At 41.5% G+C, this 21,721-nt stretch overlaps 1 protein-coding gene across 2 annotated transcripts in view; it reads left to right on the forward strand.

The window, feature by feature from the left end:
* The first annotated feature begins 1,127 nt into the window (after positions 1-1,127).
* Positions 1,128-21,721, forward strand: part of OLA1 (Obg like ATPase 1) — a 606,204-nt gene continuing 585,610 nt past the window's right edge. The window contains exons 1-2 of one of the 2 annotated variants that reach the window (XM_085645270.1): positions 1,128-1,309; positions 2,600-2,700. In XM_085645270.1, coding sequence (XP_085501396.1) covers positions 2,600-2,700 — 101 coding nt within the window. In that variant the 5' untranslated portion in view covers positions 1,128-1,309. Of the gene's footprint in view, positions 1,310-2,335; positions 2,488-2,599; positions 2,701-21,721 lie in introns of those variants that run through there. The other variant, XM_085645268.1, reaches the window with a different exon arrangement.

Here is a 21,721-nt window from a genome sequence, read left to right on the forward strand (position 1 = left end):
CTCCTTTTATTTTTTGTCCCTGCATTGGAGGCTGGTTTGTCCCTTGAAACCTTTTTTTCACTCACTTTGCACACACTGGGTTTATTTTCGCTTTCCTTCCTAGTCGCTAGCGCACATCTTTTAGATAGTTCTGCCTACTTGACGATTGCTTTGATTTCATTAAGGGGTGCTTCCCCACAAACCCACAAATTCTCCTGTACATTAGTGTTCACTGTGTGCATTATAATCGTCATGAAGGAATCCAACTTTGCAATTTACAGCCAGTTTTTTTTAGCGCCGCCACATAGTCTTCCACTGTTTCCGTGTCATTTTGTTTCCAAAAATTGTATCTGTCTATGGCCGTACAAAAGACTAGAATGCGACACCACAGGAAGGGCTGAGAGATGGTATAAAGTAGGGTTGTATTCTATTTCTATGGTTACTCTGCTTAGCATTAGAATGTACTAGGGGTTCCAGCTGATGGTCGAGGTCTGGCAGTTACGCGGAGACCTCGGACGTAAGCTGGCGTGTTGGGTCGATGCTGTGTACTTCTGGAGAATTAAAGAGATTACAACCTATACATCCTTCTCCTGGATTCATTCTAGAACTCTACCACAAGTAACCATTTTTGTACCATCCTCTGATTATTTTAACATGGCAATAATTTGTGCCTTTAGTTGCTTGACAAATTGTCCAGGCATAGTTTAGAAAACCGTGGAATACCTTGAATGTATTTTCATTGTGTAGTTTTTGTTTAAATTGTATATACTATAAGATCGAAAATACAGAATTTTCATAATGTCCCCAAAAAGTTGCCTGCCTTGGCATGAAACTACTAGCCAGGCCGGTAAGTTATACCTTTCAATTCACCCGCCTGTGGTAGTTACCGCCCTCCTTTTACTTCTATTCTCAAACCTAACAAACAACATGCCTCTACTGGCTTTAACTGGGTCCCCCACTTTTCAAACTCATATTAACACACACAGACGCCGCGTAACCACTCCTCTCAAGCAGAGTAGCGAACCTCTTATAATCCCTTGGCCCTTGCAGTTATGCCCTCTTTCTATGTTTACACATTGGGCGGCTCTCAGAGCTAAACCAAGCGTCGGCACGCAGCGTAACGTTCTCTGACCTTTCACCTCCTGGTTGTCTTCATCCAATGTAGTTGGGCGCTGTGCGCATGCGTGATGCTTGATCTTTCCTTTCCCCTCTGTGCACCGGCACTGGCAGCGTGTGCCAGTGTGATCCAGTGAAAAGCAGCTCGGGCAGCGCCTATCCATAACCACTCGCACGCTACAACCAACGGCAGAAGCGCCCAGTATAATACAAGGTGAAAAGCGCCCCTCTCGCAGCGTCGACTCATATATTTGCTCTAGTATTTACTATACCAATGGCCATGCTCCCTCCTACACACATGCTGCTCTGTCATTTCTGACCGTCAGCTGAAACTCAGTTCAGAATATCACCGTTTTTAGCAGATACAATAACTGCAACCACCTCCGAATTAAGTCTTCAATGCTCTCTATCCCGTCTGACAGCGGCGGTAGTAATGTCATGTTCACTAGTACTCACAGTTTCTAGATTGACAATGAACACGAGCAATTTCGATCTTCCTGGCGTCACAGCCTGATTGTCCTGTCCCATCAGCAAACCCATCTCTGCCAACTGTTAAAACATTCTCTGATTATCCTGCCCGTCAACACACACACAGGTCCACTTTGACCAGTATGGCAGTACTGACACGTACACTGAACTCTACATCAAGGCACACCCCTCTTTGTGTATCATGGCTGTTAACTCGGAGTTAGGAGAGGGTGTGCCGTAAAGGCGAGAGCTGCCGACCTTGGAGCTGGCAGCTGGGGCCCAGGTTCGAGCGTCGGCTCAACATCCTGTGATTTTGGGCAAATCACTTAATCTCCCTGTGCCTATCAAAAATTAATGTGTCCTTGCGCAACGTAACTGGTGCTCATGTAAAGCGCTCCAATACCTTCGGATCGAGTTCACGCTCTATAAAACTGCAAAAAACAAAAACAAAACTCATGCAATCCTTTTGTTGATACATCTCAAATGACCGCAAAGGCAGCCAGTGCCAGGCTGGCGTGTGAAATACGCGGACGTTTGTGTCGCTTTTGTATTAAAGCACTGTAGTTAGTCTTGTTGACAAATATGGGAATGGCCCGTGAATCCATTGCCTACATGTTTTCATTTGAACTATTTGCCATGGCTGGTTTACACATGAGAAGAGTTCCAAGGCAGTTAGATGAACGGCGTGCCATGCGTCACATGCAGAAAAAATAGCAACCGGTAGCATTTCATCCCATCTCTGGTTGTCAACTTATTTTTAGCAGCAGCCTTCAGAGAGCTTGCTTTTTCATGCAGGCGGCAGTCAGTCGTTGTGCGCAAATATTACCGCTGTAAATTGGTAGACTCTGTAATGTTTGTGTAAGAAATCATTAGATTTTGAAGTTGCACTGTTTCTTTGAAAATGTTCCGATGGCTCCTAAAAAGGTACCGTGCGAAAAAGAACTGGCAGTGCTGAGGTGATTCTCATGTTGTCATTTGTGCATCAGGGGCTGAAACAGAAATTCTGAGTAGGTAAAGATTTGCTTCCCACTTTCAGATGCCGCCCAAAAAAGGAGCCGACGTACCTAAACAACATCCAATCATTGGGAGATTTGGGACCTCGTTGAAGATTGGTATTGTCGGATTGCCAAATGTTGGGTAAGTGGTCTACAGAATATTCTCATACTAAATACCAATTGTTTTTCGTTCAGATCCAATTGATTGTGGACTTCAAGTTTTTGATTAAGCATTTCGTGCAGCTTAACTTTGCTACACACTTTCTTAATCACTAACATACATGGCTATCTGCAGTTCTGTTTTTATTTTACAAATTGAATGAAACGTATCTCCGGAATGCATGCAAAAAATGAAGCTTTGTTGCACGGTGTGATTTACTTAAAGCGAAAGCATTCTGTGAGTGGTGCTTAGGTTGCCTGGATTGCCCGTACCCCTGCAGTTTGGTTGTGTTTATGTTCCTACCTTTGGGACTTTCTGGTATGTGATTTAGGCTCACATATTTGTAGGAGTTTTTCTTCTATTATAAATTGGTGGAGCAGAATCACCATGCAATCTTGAGAGAGAGCAGTGTATTACACTGCATTGCAAGATGCCTCTATGCATTTCCTAGCTAAGGTAAAATCACACACTGACGCGTTAACGACTGCCATAAGCATTTAGCTGTAAATATCACAAGAGGGGAAATAGAAGCAAGAGGTATAAGAACCCCACTTAGCTTCCAAACATATATACCAAACAAACCAAAGAGGAGTGGGATCATATGTTATTGGGGGAATCCCCTTTGGAAAAATCTGTAGTGTAGTTCCTATATCCCAGATAGGCTCTGCGCATTAGAATAATATACCCTATAGATATGACATAGGACTAAGGTCAGTATGTCTCTATCGAGTATATTAAACTTGATTACTTGTGTGTGCCAGCTAACTCAGAGGTTACTGGAAACTTCTCGAATATACAAGAAGGGATTAGTCTCTGACAACCGCATAAACATGACAACTTTGTTTCCTTTAGAAGCGGAACAGTCTCAGAATCGTGGAAACAATAGATAAGTTTCACTCAGTCAATCGTGCATGCTTCGTTTCTACAGAGTTGCTCAGAAATGGAGAGACGGCGTTTTCAATAAAAAGGGTTTATTGAACAGTCTTATTTCTCGTGCAAGAGATATGAATTGCTACAATCGTAAGACAGACTGCGAAGTACAATATGTACGAGGGTAGCAGTAAGATAAAATAATACTGCAATAGCATGGTTTGTAGCTATGACATATATTTATCAAAATACATACATAAATAACATATGCTAAAATGTGATACTCATCTGATGCTTCTAAATTGTTCTACCCCAGTGTACCTAACCTAAGTGCAGTACGAGGTTTGAAGTAGGTGCTATTTCTAAAGTATAGCTAGCTATATTTTAGTTTAGCCAAGAGTTGCCGAAAGTTTCTCTAAGTTCTAGTCAGCTCCATACCTGAAAATGAGAGAGGTTGGAATCTCTTTTCTGGACTCGATAGTCTAACCCCCCCCCCCCGCAAGGGAAGTCAAAGCGCACTGGAGCTTGATTCTCTGCGAGGAGGATGGCAGCGTCTGGTCAGTGCATCAGGCTGGAACTCTATCTCCTTCCAAACTTGCCGTGGCAAACCGCGTAGTCTAGGTTGGATCGAATCCTCCGGGAACTGCAATTTGCCAAGGCAAGTGCTGGTATATTTATACCTTGAAGGTGTCTAGGAATGCCAGTATTGACGTAAAAGTCGGGCAGAGGAGCGTCATGAATGAACCCCTAAGGAATAGATGTTCATGCATATTTAATGAGTTCTTGGAGAAATCAATATTCAAGCTGAGGGAAATTCCTAAAGGCTTAAGGCTCTGGTTTTCCAAGAATTTGTTGTGACGTGGATGGACGGATGTAGGTGGTCATGCCTGTATTTGGTTTGTATGGACAATGTCTAAATAATGGCTGGATTTCTATGTCCAAATAAGGGCAATGTGAATTGTACCTATATAAGGGCAGAAATCGGGAAACCTATATACGGAATCTAAATCTGCACACAATAGACGTACTAGTGATAACTTCATCATTGAGTCTTTTATTCCACCAGGAGAACATAGAACAAAGAGATTGTTTGGAATCCGCATCAGAATAAATATCTAAAATTACCTCTTATCTAGGAATAGTTCATTTATTAGGAGCCTGGATAAGAGTAAGATAAAAAAACGAAGGTGGATGCTTGTTGGGATGTGTAATGTGCCCCTCGCATCACGCCATAAAAACAGGCCTAATGTTTCAGCCTACTTACGCCCCAAACGGGTCGGTGACTTTATTCAGGACCGATGAGGATAATTTAGATCCCCTCCTTTCTAAGCCATTCGGAACAATGTCCCCTGGCTTTGGTGTAGTCAGGATCACTTTTTCCGGTTATGCAGAATATACTGTTCTCCTCTCTTATCTTGTTCGTGTGGGCCTCATAGGTACTTGGGGGAGGGGGGGCAGAGGAGCAGTACTCTTGTGGTGCAGCACGTCCGTTTGAATGCGGATCCCAAACAATCTCTTCGTTCAGAGATTAGCTCCTGGTGTAGGAAAAGACCAGATGATCAGCTATCAGCTACTAGTACGTCAGTGGCACAAATATACCACTGACCAAAAATACCTGTTGAGGGTCCCGCAGATTTTTCCAAAAGGGATCCCTCCAGTGCATGTGATCCCGCTCCTCTTTGATAAGTATTTAGCTGCCATTAAAGTACAGCAGCAGGTAGTGAAATATCGATCTCTAGCAACGTTTCCAAATTGGTGAAGTTCAACCATTGTTTGTTAGGTCCCATTTTACCAGAAATTTGAAGTTACTTTAAACAACCAGGAGTATCCAAAATGATTGATCAAATCTAACTGATTTATTTGTGATAGATATATTGGCTTCTGGCATATATACTTTGTACAAATAATAAAGCTAAATGTCATAATTAATATTTTCTGGATTGTTTTTTCTAAAGCAACTGTTTCTGAAACAGGAAGGTCTTGAAACCTAACATTTAGTTGCTTTGCAGTGGGTGTTGAATGTTGTGCCACGTGTTTATATCCATGTGCAGTTTATTTTAGCCTCCAGTGTTTCCTTCTAGCATGAGTGTACCGTAAACCTGAAATATCCAAGAATGATGCTGCGTGTGGTGCTATGAATGAAGTGGCTTCCAATCTTCAGATGGACTGTGCTATAAACTCTCTGAAGACAAATGTGTCATAAATTTATGTGATGTTCCGTTGCTTATTGTTTTCTTGAATGGACATGTCTGAGCCAGATTAATTAACTGATTGATGAAGGTGCTACACAGGAGTTTCATCCACTTTGATATATGTAAAATGTTGATATCTGCCATTTAAAAGACTTCAGGGAGGTGAGAAAATTCTAAAGTAGCCTGGTGACCTTCTTTCAGATTACAGAGTTTTACTGTTTGATTTTGTATTTTCAGTCCTTCTCATGAGTCTAGAGCCTGGTTAGAGCCTAATAGTATGCTCCGTTGTTTGATATTTCCTTCTCTTGGGTTTTGATCAGATGTGAGAGTTTTTAGAAAATTCTATAGGTGGCTAGTCATGCTTTTTTCGGAAGCATAAAGAAAATTGATTGCTTCCAAAACTCTGACTTATTTTGAGAAGGTACATATTAATGTATTTTGTAGTTGTGGGTTCAAGCGCTGGGAGAAATTAATTGTATGATGCTATGCAAGGCTTTGTAGAGAGGGTTCTTTGATCTTGTTCGCCGTCTTCCTAATCCTGTTAATTTCTACAATCTTCAAGATGAGAGGAGATGATTTAGTACATAATTTGACTTGTTAGAGGTGAGTTCAGATAGAAAGGAGTACATGCTATGTCTGCTAAGGATGTTTGCCCTGTTCGAGTTGAAGGATACTAATAAGTCCTTGCAGTGTTTTTGGGTTGTGCACACATTTCTTTTCAGGATTTGTGGTTCACTCTGCCAAACACATTTAATATTATTCCTTATTCTTGATTGGTTGCTTGTTTCATTGATGTGATTGGTTTATTGCTCATGCTCTGCACACACAACTGGCAATTTGTTTTCTGTTTTAACCTTTTAATTTTTCTGTATCTACTTCGAATGCCTCGTTATGATGAGATGGATGTTTTCATAATTTTTCGTGTCTGTTGGTTTTCTTTATTCTGTAGAGAAGAGCTGTGTGTTATTTAGTGAGACAATCCGCAATCAATAAATGCCCAGACCTCATCTGAATTTGTGTTGCTACTTATTTATTGTGTATCAACACTAGTTTCAGTGTGTGTGCGCATGTGTGTGTGTGAGTGAGAAAGCGGGACCTTCCACTAATTGTTGAGTACCAGGCTTCCACAATCTGTGCTAGGTCTGTTCGTGTGACTTTGGTGTTGACTAATATTATTCTAAAATGATGTTCTAGCCCATAGTTTACTGGTTTTATCACAATTAAAATAATTTGTTCAAAAGGTAATACAAATACAAGTGGTGCAACAGTAGACATGTTTGGCCAAAGTTTGCATTGAAGACCATGAGCTCAATTAATTTGTATGTCGTTATGTCTTTTTTATGGCACCTTTTCAGCCTTTTCTGCCCCACCTTCCTTTTCTCTGGGCTTTTTCTATTTTTGTGGATGACATCCAACCTTGGTAATCAACTACTCATTTGGAATCAGAATAAACTTTATTTGATCTAAATAAATAGACCATAACAGTACAATAAAAAGGAAACAAAAGAGATACATTAAAATACAATTACTATCCAAATATATGTATAACGATACATAATAAAACAGTTTATGTAAGGGCATTTTCATGTTTTGGCAATCCCCTATCCATAAAGTCCAAATAAAGACAGTACATAATCAGAATCGATACATGAGGGAAAGAAGGAGAACAACAAATCTCAACTAAGAGACTGATATGCACACCTGCTGACGTGATAATCACTTAGAAATGTCTGATATGTACCAAGGGGAGTGCCAGTATGCCAGCTCTACGTATGTGTAAACCCAAGCAGACATGAGAGCGGGGTATAATAAAAAAAAACAGCCTTCTTGGCGGGCTAAATTAGAGAACCAGAGCCCCAGGGCCCAAAACCACATGCTCACGCCTCAAGACATAAAAGAGAAGAAGGGGGCCTCAGTCCACCTGGGAAGGGCTACAGGAGGGCAACTAACTGGAGTACTGGTAGCGCTGTACGAGAACAAGACAAGAACATTTAGTAAGACATAATATGAATCATCACTTGTCAAACCACAAGTCTGAAAACATTTTAAAATGTGAAATCAAGATCAGAACTGCCTTATGTAAATACTTACGTATTCAAAATAGTGAATAGGCATCAGCAAATCAGGGTTTCATTAGGCCATAATGTAATCAAAGAGCACTTTGGTGGAAGAAGGCTTTTGATCATTGACACAATGACCGGCTTTGGTCTTCACTGGATACAATTCATATATTTATTTTCTAAGGCTCCATTTACATGTTTTTTTTGCTTGGGGTAAAATCTATAGCATTAGCTCATTTGAAGTGTGAGTGCCTTTGGGTAGCTGATGGTCATTCTTAATTAGAAAGTTTACTCTTTGAGTAATTATTATTAATGATATTAAGTATTTATATAGTGCAACCAGGGCCAAAAGAGAGATGTGCAGCCTTTACAATACAGTTATCTAGGAGCAAAGAATGTACTGAGATAGGGAAAGGGAAGAAAGATAGTTCACATTTAATAATCTGGAGCTCTTATAAAGTTGGTTGTGGGAACATTTCCATGTACATAATTGGTATGTGGTAGGTAGGTAGACTAGTCAGTCAGTTTGAATTGTTACAAGGAAATTATTTGTGCAAGGTTTAGCATTGGACCGGGATTTGTTTAAACAGATGGGTTTTGAGTTGTCTTCTAAAAGCAAGAAGTGAGATCTTTCTGGGAAAACTCATGCTCCTCATTTCTCTGGATCCTAATGAGATGATCAAAGGTTCACTTAAGTAAGATGAGTGTTATTGTGTATGGCCTTATAAGTAAGAATATGTAGCTTGAAGCATAAACTTTCTTGTAGAGGGGAGCTAGAGAAGGTCATACAGAATAGAAGGTATTTGGTCAATTTTTGTTTGCTTTCTGTACCTATCTGGCTGCTCAATAAAACAGCTTTGATTGAGAGGAAGTCTGACTGAAACTCCTGCAAGTATGGCATTTCCGAAGTCTAATCTAGAGATTAAAAGCACATGCACCTCAATTTGAGTAATTCAAGAGTAATTAGGTGTGTTATTTTGTTCCAAAATTTGTAGATGGAAATATACAGCTTTAGTTCTTGTATTGATGTGTGGAAATAAATGTGAGAGCAGAGTCTATGGAGAATTCCAATTATTTGACTAATTATGCAGGTAGTGCAGTGAACATATTTAGGCTTAGAAGTCTCAGAAGATTTAAGAAATCTTTTTATCTGACGAGGAGAGAAGGAATTCTGTTTTCAACTTTTTCTGAACTTGGATTATTCTATGAGTCTTGTTCACTGAATTTGTTGATTAACTTTGTTCTTGGAGTATTTTAGATTATTTTTTTCAATTGCAACTCCTGATCAGATTGGCAATTCATGGAATATCTGAAATGGATATTTCCACCGTGCCTAGACTCCTTATTAATGACAGGTCTCTAGCTTTGAGGTTCTTCCGTGCTGTTGTTTGATGGTGGAGTAGTGTGAGGTTTAGGCTTGAACTTTATGGTATGGATATTTATTGCTTTCACAGCATCTCTCCTGACTGATTGAGAATGTTTGACTTTAAAGTCGATGTCGATGGGTGCATATGCTCTAAAATTAAGCAGGTGGCTTAACCCCAAAGTGCACTTCTTTCATTGTTCACCTTTCTTTCCAGCTAACATGCTTTACCCATGGTACTTGGCTAGCAATTTAGTATTTTGATGTGGTGGTGGTAGACTTTGCTGTGTGACTGAGAGCATGCACTGATACTGTTATTTTCACCTGGTAAGTTGCTAAGCTAGTTTTCCACTCTACTAGGTTGCTGATGGGTCTTCAGATTCAAATGCCTTCTCCTTATGAGACCTCTGCTAAACTGTAGAGTTGCATTTACCCCATGATTTAACTGGGGATTCTGTACTGTTTTGACCACGGATGTGATTGTAGTATGCATGGCTGGCACACTCGGATCCTCCTTCTATTCGATCCCTGGTGGCACTAGTTAACTTTCAGTTGTGTTTGTTTTACCACTTCTTTCCTTTTTGGACAACTTTGAGAAATATTTTTTGTTATTAGCCTATACTATTTTCTACTTTTCGTGTAGAAATTTAGTGTGTATTTCTTAAGATTGGGTGTGATTCCTAGCACATAGTCAAAATTCTTCTAGATGGAAAATCATTTCTCACATGCTGTTTGTGGCTAAACAATCCACTCTTTCTCACTGAGCCGCCACAATATCCACCACAGGATAAATGTAGCTTCAGAAACTGTGGTTGGCATTGCGAATTGAAGAGACAATCAAAACTGCCCATAGACGATAAAGAGTTCAGGAAACAACCAAGCATCCTACCAAATTATTTACGTAAAGATATTCAAGTGCTAGAGTGCCTAAGAGATTACTCGTTCACCATATTCTTGACATCTCTAATTTAGAACTCTACTATGTAACTAAGGCTCCCAGGTTTTCCTTTTTTACTGATTTTTACTGAGAATTACAAACAGAAAGAAATATGTTTCCTCTCTGTATTTATTTTTAAAAGCGGAAAAATACAGAATATTGTGCTTCTTGTGAGATACTATCCATGCTGTCTTTCATGAGCTCCAAGCAAAAGCTGAACAGGCATCCACATATGAGTGCTCATGTATTTTGCAACTCCATTTATTCTCAAACAACAAAATAAATATGGATAAATACCAATTTGATGACCGGAAATGTTAAAAGAAAAATACCATAAAACTGGAAGCCCTATTAGTAACAAAGGGAGAGACAGTCTCATTTTAGGGAGGAGTGAGAACTGCTTCAGCGATGTGAAGAGAGCGAAGTAGCATTCAGAACAGAATGGGGAGCACTGTAAAGCTGTGACGGGGAGGGGACAATCGGGAGGAATTAAAGGGAAGTAAAATTAAGTATTTATCAAATGGACACTGTCGCTGTGCTTTTTAAATTCCAATAAAACGTGAATTGAAACCTCAAATTCATTTTGTAACTTCCTTTTTTGTTATGTGAAGTTTTGAGCTATGGTGTCTGGTGTTTAGTTGGAAAAGTCTTGCAGTTTTTTTACCCATCTCACTTATTTCTGGCTTGACTTTTTTTTTTTTTGAGTTCCAAAAATCTTTATTAGAAGCAGGTACTGTTGAACACGGCATGGTGCCTACAACCCTGTTCGGGCTGGCAGCGCGATGAAGTAACAGGTTTAGCAGTATAGGCAATGTAAAAGTACACCGCAAGCTGCCTACAACCACTTCGGGCCGGCCTCGTCAAGTGAATCGTTTTGAAAAATATATTTTTTGGACTGTGAGCATATAAGACAAACCTGAAGAAATAAACGTTACCACGTAGCATTATTGACTTTATACGTGTTTTTGTGTAAAAGAATCTTTAGTATATGCGCGAATTGTACAGCATAGAGTTGTTATTAGGCAATCAGTAAGCTTTCAATTGGTGTCACTCAGTACCCACTGGGACATCTAATGAATACAATACGAAATAACATAAGGTAACGCCCCCCCCCCGCCCAACCCCCTAAACTAGCACAGCCTCGATAAAAGAAAAGATGAATATCCTTGAAGTACGTCACAGTTCAGATCTTAGTGCAGAGGAATATGACTATTAGTACCACTAATGTAGCGCACCTGTTCAGGAATTAACAAGGTGGTATTTAGCCCACACATGTACAGTTACCTCTCTTCCCTACACAGTCTGGATCCCTCACCCCTCCACGTCCATCAATCCTCAGAACTCGGTCCCCCCAGGACTGTTCGAAGAGGGAAGGGAGTGCGAGGCAGTTCGCCCAGTAGTCCGAACCCATCCACCACCTCCTCCTGTTCCGCGTCCGAATCAGCCCTTTGAGATAGGAGATATGCGGTTAGAGGGCCCCAGAAATCCTTTGGTCGTGACGACATTGAGAGTAGCTCAGCATAACATAATGACTGTTCCTGCCAGGTGGTCATGTCATGTATCCAGTCCTTAAACTTTGGGGCACGGCCCCGCCCCCGCTTGAAGGCTATTCGACGTTTGGCTATGAGGAAGCCCAGTGCTAGGTATTTTTGATGTACTGTAACTATTGCCTGAATACAGCCCAGTAGTGCTACCAGTGGGGTCGGCTACAGTTGCAGTCCTAACCCTCGAATACCTGCAACCATTTCTGGCTTGCTTTTTAATGCTGCATTATTCAACCTTTTAGATCGGTTGTTTTCTTGGGGTGCATTTATGAAACTCTGAAGACCTGTTTTGTGTAACAAATCTCTGAAGTCTTCGTATCTCAATTTTTGTTCCATTTCTCTACTGGTTTCTAACCTGCTGTCTACGTACGTAAACTAGAAAAAGGGGGACTTCTTTCTTGGAGCCACTCATGATTTACTGTGATTAGAGGATAGATCCCTGATCTGCTTTTCCTGTCCTTGTGGCTGGCTTTTTACACACTACCATCTAGATGTAGGCCTCCTCTCACCATCCTCAGCATGCTATTTTTTACATGTTTTATTATCTAAATCTTGGTGACTTGATCCCGTCTCTTGCCATTCTTTCTCATTTTACTCGTACTTAGTTGTTCTGTTTTATGGTTATTGCCATAACTCTTGTGGATTTTATTTTTCCCATGTACCATTGTTGAACAGCTCAGCATGAGTGTTTGGCCTCCACCTTCTTTATGCACAGTTTCTGTTCTTGCATCCTTCTATTACTTGCCTCCGCTCTTTCCTTTATTTCTCCTTTCGTTTTTTATTGTTTTCAGCCATTAATTGCTTGTCAGTATTTATCTTTCTGCCTCACAATCAGTATATAATACCCATATTCTCAAAGCCCTAAGCCAGCCTATCAATCCACTCAACTGCAGGTACAACACACCTTTTCTAATTCTTCTTCAAGATCCTCAAAATATTGTCTTTTATTGACTTCAATCTATGCAGCTCTCTGCAGACAGGAGTTTTACTGTTCAATCCAAGTCATCCACTTTTACACGCTTTCCTGACTTTACCACTTCCACTCAACAACATAATTTTATATCTACTCCCTTCCTACTCAGTCTGTGAGCCAGTGTCAGGCCGCATGACCTCATGTTCTCCTATTCTTTTTCATAGTATCTTTCACTCTGCATTTGCCTGTTTCCTGCTGATTCTGCTTTTTATCCTGGTTCTCTGTGACTTCCATCTTCTGCTGGGATTTCTCTCACCAAAATATTCAGGTCCCGTGGTACTGATCTCCGTCACTTCAAATCTTCGCTCATGGACACCTCAATACTTCACCTTTGACCTTCACCTGGTCTCACTATACACCACCCATCCTTAGTGACTCACATTATTATAATTTTCCTGCCCCAAATTTGCAAACTACATTCAAATTATCTTCTCACCCCCCTCCTTTATCAATTACCTCCAAAGCTATATCACAACTGTAAATCTTTCACTTAACATTTGATTACCTCTTAGGGACAGATGTTAAAGTCCTGTGCAGAAAGACACTTTCTGTTTCCCCACACTTGCTGCACTAAAGCTCGGTCCTTTCCTTCCCCTTTGTTCAAGCCTCAGTCACTGTTCCCTTGCCATCTGCAATCTTAGAACCTATATTGTCAGCAAGGTAGAACTCCCCATCTTGAGTACTACTCCTGTTACTGTTGACTGTCTATATAACATTTGCAAAATCCACTGCATCTAACACACCCTCAGAGAAAGTCCCCCAAAAATGCTTGTCTTCAGCAATATAACCCGCAAGCTTTGCTAATGTATTTTCCAACCCCTGCACATTGACCAACCTTGTTTCCAACATGCTTTTCAGTCTCCTACAATCCACCTCCACTTCATGTTCTATCGTTGGGTCATGTTTTTTGGCAACGCAAAATCAAGCACTCTATAAATGTCCGTCCTTGATTTCCAATTCTAGTCTTGGCTTTGTCTCCGCCAACTTGTTAAAGCCATTTAAGCCATTAAGTGTTTTGCCAAGATTAAAACTAATGTTGCACTCTTTGCATCATTACATTTGGTTCCCTACCCCTCTCCTGTACATCTTCACCACCACCAAACCATCCTGTAAAGCTACCACCTTCAAATTAATTCAGCCACCACTTGCTATCGCTTTAGTATCTAGGACTGAAACATTCACCCCATCAACTCAGCAGTAGGTGTATCCATTGTAATGCATTTCTTTGTTACTAACCACCTGTCGTCTATGCCTTTTGATTGTGGTAATTTTTCCATTTTTCTTTTTTTCTTGTTTTATTATGAATAGCATTCATTTGAGAAATTCCACAGATGCTATATAAATCACAAAAGCAGACGGACTGAAGAAATTTAAGGCTCTGTATCGAAAGTATTAAGGCATATTATGAAATATGGAAGCAGTGCTGACCTACAGCAGTGCTTTATAGGCCCAACTAAGCACATTGATTGCGGGTGACCATAAGTCCGTTTTCTCTCTGCATTCAAATGATGCTTCCATGCGCTGCTGTATTTGCAGTCATGTTAGAGTTAGGCCACATGAAAGGACATCAAAGATTGTTTTGGCTATTTGTTGAAATGTTAGTATTTGCAAACATAGGCTATAATCTTGTGGTTCTGCAGGCCCAGAGTCCACTGCCCCAATGAACAACCTGGAAAAGAACCATACTATGTACAGCGTTTTCGAGTTTTTCTTGTTTATTAGACTCCAAAATACATATTCATACAAACAGTGGTTAAAATGAATCATTAAAAAAATCAGGATATAAATCATGATACTGGCCGAATAATATAAGAAAAAGATATTCTTGATGGTAAACCAAAAGCAGTAAAGGATAAATTCTCAGATAGATATCATCGTGAAGGTGCAGTAGTGGTTAGCAGATGTTCTTGAACTTGTGACCTGAGCTTCCCATACCTGTACTTCTCCTTTTCTAGGTGACAGCATTCGAAAAGAGCGCTGGTGGAGCTTTCACTATCTAATGCCTGGCCATACAGAAGAGTCCTACGACAACCAAGACAAAGAAAATAAAATCCATTGTGTCCACAGTAATAACTAGTCATAACATATCAGAGCACACATTCATCTGGAATGTGTCATTGCAGAAGACTTTACAAAAACCAAAGACCTGCTGTCAAAAATTACTTGCCATGTGTCATGACCAGAACATGGGTAGATCCTGGGTTTTTAGGTCTCGCCTGACCCAGCGCATGCGCTGGTCTGGCGAGACTTATTGAGAGGGCTCCAAAAAGTGCTACCAGGCCAGCCTAGAGCCACAGTGCATGTGCGCGGGCGCGCGCGCAGCGCTTTACCGTAATTACTTTCGGTTTCGCGGCCGCACGGCCGCTTTGATGTTTGTTCGGGATCACTTTCACTTGCATAGCCAATAGGTCTCGCTTTTGGGACCTTATAAGAATTTAGTTATGCAACTGTTGCATGGCTAAACACTTATAAGGTCCCAAAGGCGAGACCTATTGGCTATGCCAGTGCTTGTTTGAGTTTGCATATTGGACAATGCAAGCTCTTTCACCTGCTCCGTTGATGGAGCTGTGCTGGTTCATCATAATAACGAAAAGCAGCGAGAAAGTGGGTAAAAAAGTGCTGGCACTTATGACTCAACACATTTTTTTTTGCTGGTTCAACCTCTTGCACAGCAAACCGTAGGACATGATATCAAATCATCTAGACTAGAGTGATAGAATTAATACACAAGTGCATCTTTGATTTAGGTGACACATTCACAAATATCTGTAACTACTGTTTTTGTTTCCGCCCAAGGTCAAAAACGTAATTGAAAGTCAGTAAATAAGGTGTTGGTCTCAAAATATTCTTGCAGTGAGTATTAACTATTGATTCAGTAATTTTAGCCTGATACAATGTTGTAGAAATTGGTAAAAGGAATTCCTGTGTGGAAATGTGGTAACCCCATTTGAATCAGTTAAGCAAAGCACATGCAGCTTTTCAAGTTGGAAATCAATTCTGTGTTCAGTTATCAAAGAACCTGGAAAATCACCAAAATAGCATCTTCAAGAACTGTAATATAGTAAACCATGAATAGAGTCGCCGTCTCTGTGCTGCATCTGGCACAGGTGCTCAAGAAGTTAAACAAGGAGAACATGCAGTGGGTAACACTACAGCAATATTGGTTTCCTCACAAACATATAACTGCAAAGAAATGATTAACCATAGAGTTCACTGATAGTATACCTAAAAATTTCGATTAGTTGAGACTTCTTTCCTTTGTCCTGGGATGGTTGTGGATTAAGGGCAATATCTGTTGTGGGTGCATTTATTTGCCACTGGTGTCCTGGGCCCAATTTCATTTGCACTCCATTTGAAAAACTAAGTTAGTTAATTGTTATGATCAACTCTCTTGGTTTCAGGTTGAAGGCTTACTTCAAAAGCTCAAAGTCGTTATCCAACTTGGATATTACACACATGATACAGTAATCACAGATCCTGTACTCAATTTCCAGTCTGTATCTTTTAAATAAAAATGTTGAATTTATTTAAAGACCGGTAATTTAGGGCAAGTACAGTGACAATAACATCAAAGCCAACCTGAAGATTTTAGAATCTTCTGTATGGGAGATTGGACTCTAAACATTTTCATAATGCTTTCTCTGTAATATTTAAAAATTCAACACTTTAATATATGGAAAATGTTAGTGTGCGGGTGCAGGTCTGTGAGTTTTCACCTATCCCCAGAAACCTTCAGATCTCATTGTTTTTACTAAGGTTTTGTTTAGAGACCTTAGTAGATTATTTGTTCCACCCAGAATGTTAAAATGTAATAAGTGTAGCATAGTATGTTTACCTTTTGTCCTAGTGACTCATAGACCTAGGTTGCAAGAGGGGAGAATTTGGTGGGTTTGAGGCCAGTCAACTGAGATTCTGACAGAAATGTCATCAAGCATATACCCATTTTAAACACACCGAAACATTAATTCTTGCTTGAATAAAAATTATTTTTTAAGGGCATCTGGGAGATGGTTTCCAAAACCACTATCTAGGTAATACAACCACTTGTGTTCTGTGATGGGGACAATAGACACAGTTCCATTGGGATACAAGCTAGTGCTCCAATGGGTCACGGAAGCAATTGTTTGAGTAAGTGGACATCTGGTGCTGCTCTAAGACCTAGTGTAGAGCCTATGGTTGTACCAAAATGTATAGTCATCTGTCTTATGAATATCTGGTCCTGGTTGAAACTTAGGGGTAGTGAAGGTATCCATAGGGCCTCCAGCACCAACTTGGCACACTGATTCCCAGTAAGAACTGTGCATCAGAGATGTAGGGTTAGGATCCAGTTGCGCCTTTAAACCCTGATAACTCTTTAACCAAAGGATCTAGCGAGGTGGTTTAAAAGGTAGCAGGACCTAGGCACCCAGCCACAGTAAACACACCACCACCCTTGCATCCGTAGAGCAAGGGCAAAAGCCTTTGTTTCCTTTTCTAGCAGGAAAAGGGCTGATGCCAACTTACACAACTGTACAGCTCGTACCTGGTTGACCTTTTGATTTATGTTCACTAAACCCACATCTTAAATATCTCCTGCGGAGCTCAACCATCAAATCCGAGGTCTTCACTTTCATTCTAAATAGCTTGCCTCCATAGTCCTGCTATAAGGAACCAGTCCTTGGGGGCTAGTTCTTACCAAGTTATTGGGCACTTGCTTGATGCCGGGGTGATCCACAGGGTGTGCTATTTTCAAAATCTAGTACTTTGACAACAAATAAGGGCTCATTTTTCTGGGCCTTTTCCATTAAGAAGAAATATTGGCAAGTACTGGTCAGCCTCAGGAATGTATATCTAAAAGGAGGGCAGGGTAGACCTTCTGAATGGGATCTCAGCGTTTCCAGGCAGTTTCCACTGTGCGACAAGCAGGGTAGGACAGAAAAGGCCACAGCTTAAGGATTCTTGTATTGATGGGTCTGACTCTTCAAGTAGGATGTTGCTGGGCCGGTGAGAAACCATATCTGTCAACATTTTTTAAATTTTTTTCTCTGCAGGGAGCAAATCTAGCAAGGGGTAAATGTGCATTCTGTGTGTGGACTGGAGGCGAAGATTACACTTTCTTTTCTTCACTTCATTTCTCCAGCATCCCAACAGAAAATAATAAAAAGCCAAAAACGCTTTCCCATGAACACTAGAGAAATGACAACAGACTCGTAACCCATTAGATGCTAATCCTCTTCTGTTATTAGCCATTGCCCCTCCCTTTTTTTTTGTGTACATTTTTTTATTGGTGTTTTTCAGTACAGGTTACCGTTTGAGACTTCAGAAATAATGCATTTTAACAAACATTTGCGAGTATTTAATATCATGTACAGTTACAAGGTTTGCAATGTCATCATATATCTAGCCCATTAGGTAGATTATCTTACAGTAGTTCAGGTGTCATCTCCTGGCTAGTCTCGCCCTATGTTGGTATGGTCTGCTGTGTCTGATAGGTGAGTAACTCGGGGGCGGAGGTTGGTATGTCGCCCTCTCCTCTATCCTTGTATGTTGTCCCCATTAGGATACCTGAACATCAGCTCTGTCGGATTAGGTCGGTATCGGAACTGCCGAGGGGCTGAACAGAAGTGTGAACTGTGGGGGGGAAATTGGGTGGGGGGGGAGGCGCAAAGCGAACGAGGTGTACAGTTGTGTCAACTTATGATGTAACGGGCTATAATTTAGTTGGTCTGTGCTGTTGCGTATGTGAGGGGGGAGAACTTGGTTGTAGGAGTGGGTGAGAACCCTTCAGGTACGTTCCAGGCGTGCCGTCTGTCATGCGTGTCTTGACGTTAGGCAGTGGTGGCCGGTATCTGCACTACGGGAGATAGGAGCGGAGTTTGGGGTGGGGGCTGCGAGGTTTCAGGTGTTTCTCCCACTGCTGTCTCTTGTGCCATTGCCCCTTCCTAATCCCTTTGTTGTGTTTGTTGCTCCAGCAGAATACAAGCTAAGTAGGTATTGACTCTGTTTTTATATGCCAAATTAGACTGTTGTTTTTCTTGCATTGGCATGAGATAACACTGTTGGAGGCCACTGGACCACACTCAAGCTTCCTAACACAGCTTTGAATTTGTTTATGGTTGGGGTTATGCCCCACAGTGTGGTAATCTGTCCATTATGGGGTGCAGGGCTTTCTTTCATGCACTCCTTCGGCGGACGCTCTGCCTTGTTCTCCAGGGTCAGCGTGCTGGCCCTGATTTACTGCTGAATTTCTAGTACAGGAGCAACGTGACTGATGCCGGACCTGACTGCCCTTCTCCCACTACTGGCTATAGTCTGATATGTGAGGGGGTCGGTAATCAAGCACGCAGTAAGTTTCCAGTGGCCACTGACCCAGGCTGTATTATCCTAAAAATCATTGGGGGGATTAGGGTGCCTGAGGTGCACTAGCTTCACTTGACTGAGTCATCAGCAATCACAATATTTTAGGGGTTTCCCAGTATAAAAACTTTAGCCAGCAATATACAGCACTCTGACACCTCCTACATGGAACAGGACTCCATGGAATTTATTTGGGATGAAGAATTTTCGGAGGCTGTGGACGCCTACATTGACAATGTGGTGACAGTGGCCATAGCTCCTCTTCAGAAGAATTTTACAATCTCAGGGGCTATCTTGCGGCATACTGGCCAATGTGAAGGTGAAAAGAAAATACAATCAAGACGTTGACCTAGATGTCTTCGATAGGTTAAAACCTGTCATGCAATGTGGCACCTTCTAAGGAACGATTCCCCTCTGGATTAGAAAATGAAGGTGAAACGTCTGTGTATGGAGATGATTTCTAAAGGGATTCCAGAGGGGATCTAGAACCTAATAAACCCTTGCGTATTTCTTTAGACTCTTCTTCCCGTACTAGAGAGTTGTTGGCAGAATCTCTAGTACGGGCGTAAGAGTTTAAGACTGAACGCTTATCACCTCAGGGGAGGATTGAAGCATTTGGAGACTGTTGACATGCATGTCATCGTTGTTTTCCTGGTCCCCCTTTTGTGCCCAAGTGAATCACAGCTATGTTATGTTATTTAAGCTTATATAGCGCACGGTTACCCTAGGGTGTCCTGGCGCTGAGCATACCTGCTGGTTATCAGTGATGGGGGTTTTACTGTGAGAAAAGCCAAGTTTTCAGCCCCCTTCTGAAGGAAAGGAGATCTGCTGAGTTCCTCAAATGGGATGTGGGCTCATTCCATGCCTTAAAGGCACAAGTGATGAAACGTCTGCCCTCCCAACTGGCCTTTTTAATCGGAGGAACTAGGACTTGTTTTGCTCCTGTGGACCGAAGGTTCCTTGTGGGGACATACCATTTGAATTTGTGCCTCAGATGGTTGAGGCCGATTCCATTGAGGGCTTTAAAAGCCATGCAGAGGGCATTGAAGCGTACCCTTAGCTTCACGTGGAGCCAGTGTAGTTGTTTTAACTCCTTCTTTACAGAAACAAATTTGGAAGTACCTGTTAGCATCCTGGCTGCAGCATTCTGTGCAATTTGAAGCCTGTTAACATGCTGTTTTTGGGCATTTGATTATAGACTATTACAGTAGTCAATCCGCGCCATAATAAGGGCCGTGATCACTGTCCTGAGACTGCTCTCCGGAAGAAAGAACTTTATTTTCCTTATGATTTTAAGGATTAAGAAACATGTCGAGACCACCGAGCTTATGTGATCGCCCAAAGAGAACTTATTGTCCATAATCACCCCCAGGTTTTTTGCTTTCCTGGTGGGAGAGGGGCAGAGGCCCAGCTCTATTGGCCACCAATATGGCGTCCACAGGTTAGGATTGTTTCCGAACATAATGACCTCTGTTTTACCTGAATTTAATTTTAGGCAGTCATCCTGAGATGGCCCTCATGCAATCATGAAAGCGAGCCCCTGTTTCCTTCTCTTCCCCCATCTCTGATTGACAACACTATTTGCGTGTCTTCTGCATAGGAGGTAATTTGGAAGCCGTAGGATTTAATTAGGGTTGCCAAAGAGATCACATACACGTTGAAGAGTGTCGGGCTCATCGATGAGCTCTGTGGCACCCCACACGGGACAGAGAAAGGCATTGACCTGTGGTTGTCCAGTTCCACTTCCAGAGAGGAAGGACTGTAGAAGGTTCCATGCAGCACCGTGTACTCCTGCTTCAGACAACTGGTCCATCAGAACTTCATGATGGACCGTGTCAAAGGCTGCTGACGGATCTAACATTCTCAGAATTGCCTATCCTCCTCTGGCCAACGCCTCCCGCACCTCCCCTGTAGATTTGATTAGAGCCAGCTTGGTACTATGTTCTGCTCTAAACCCATATTGCGATGAGCCAAGTAGATTGTTGGTTAGCAGAAATGCGCTTAGCTGGGTGTTCATGGCCTTTTTGATAATCTTGGCGGGAAGCGGGAGTCTTGAGATTCGTCTATAATTGTTTGGCTCACTGGGGCCCAGTGTTAGTTTTTTTTCATAGGGGAAGGATAGAAGCCTTCTTCCAGTTGCTGGGGAATTTGCCCGTTGTAATTATGTTGTTAAACAATGGTGTAAGGGTCGACCCCATTACTTCTGGGATTTGCTTTAATACCGATGCCGGACATGGATCCATCGGGGATCCAGATCGAGTGGAACTCAGAAGTTTGATTACATCGGGTGTCTCTATCAGAGAGAAATTGACTAATGCCGGTTTCGTTGGTTCCATACTTGGTGGCATCGTCCTTATCCCCCTTTGAGCTAGGCTAAATGAGGAAAATATGGATTCCACTTTTTGTTGGAAAATTTGGCCAATTTTTCGCAGAGCTCTGGGCTACTTTGGCTCTTGGGGGCCTTTTGGGCCACTAGTTTGGTGATAGTTTTAAAAAGTTCTTTGGCATTGGATTCAGCCCGAAAGATTTGTTCTACAAAGAACTTTTTTTTGGTTTCCAGCAGCCTATCCTTGTACTGTCTAAGGCTTTGCTTATAACTTTCTTTGTCCACGCTTTTATAGCCTTTCCTCCACACCCTTTCTAAACGTTTGCAGGCCTGTTTTTGTTTTTTTAGTTCATCCGAAAACCAGGGGGCAGTTGGATGAGCCCTTTTAGGGGTCCATTCTTT

The sequence above is a fragment of the Triturus cristatus genome, chromosome 3_1, assembly GCF_964204655.1.
Source record: "Triturus cristatus chromosome 3_1, aTriCri1.1, whole genome shotgun sequence".
In the NCBI taxonomy this organism is placed as follows: Eukaryota; Metazoa; Chordata; class Amphibia; order Caudata; family Salamandridae; genus Triturus; species Triturus cristatus.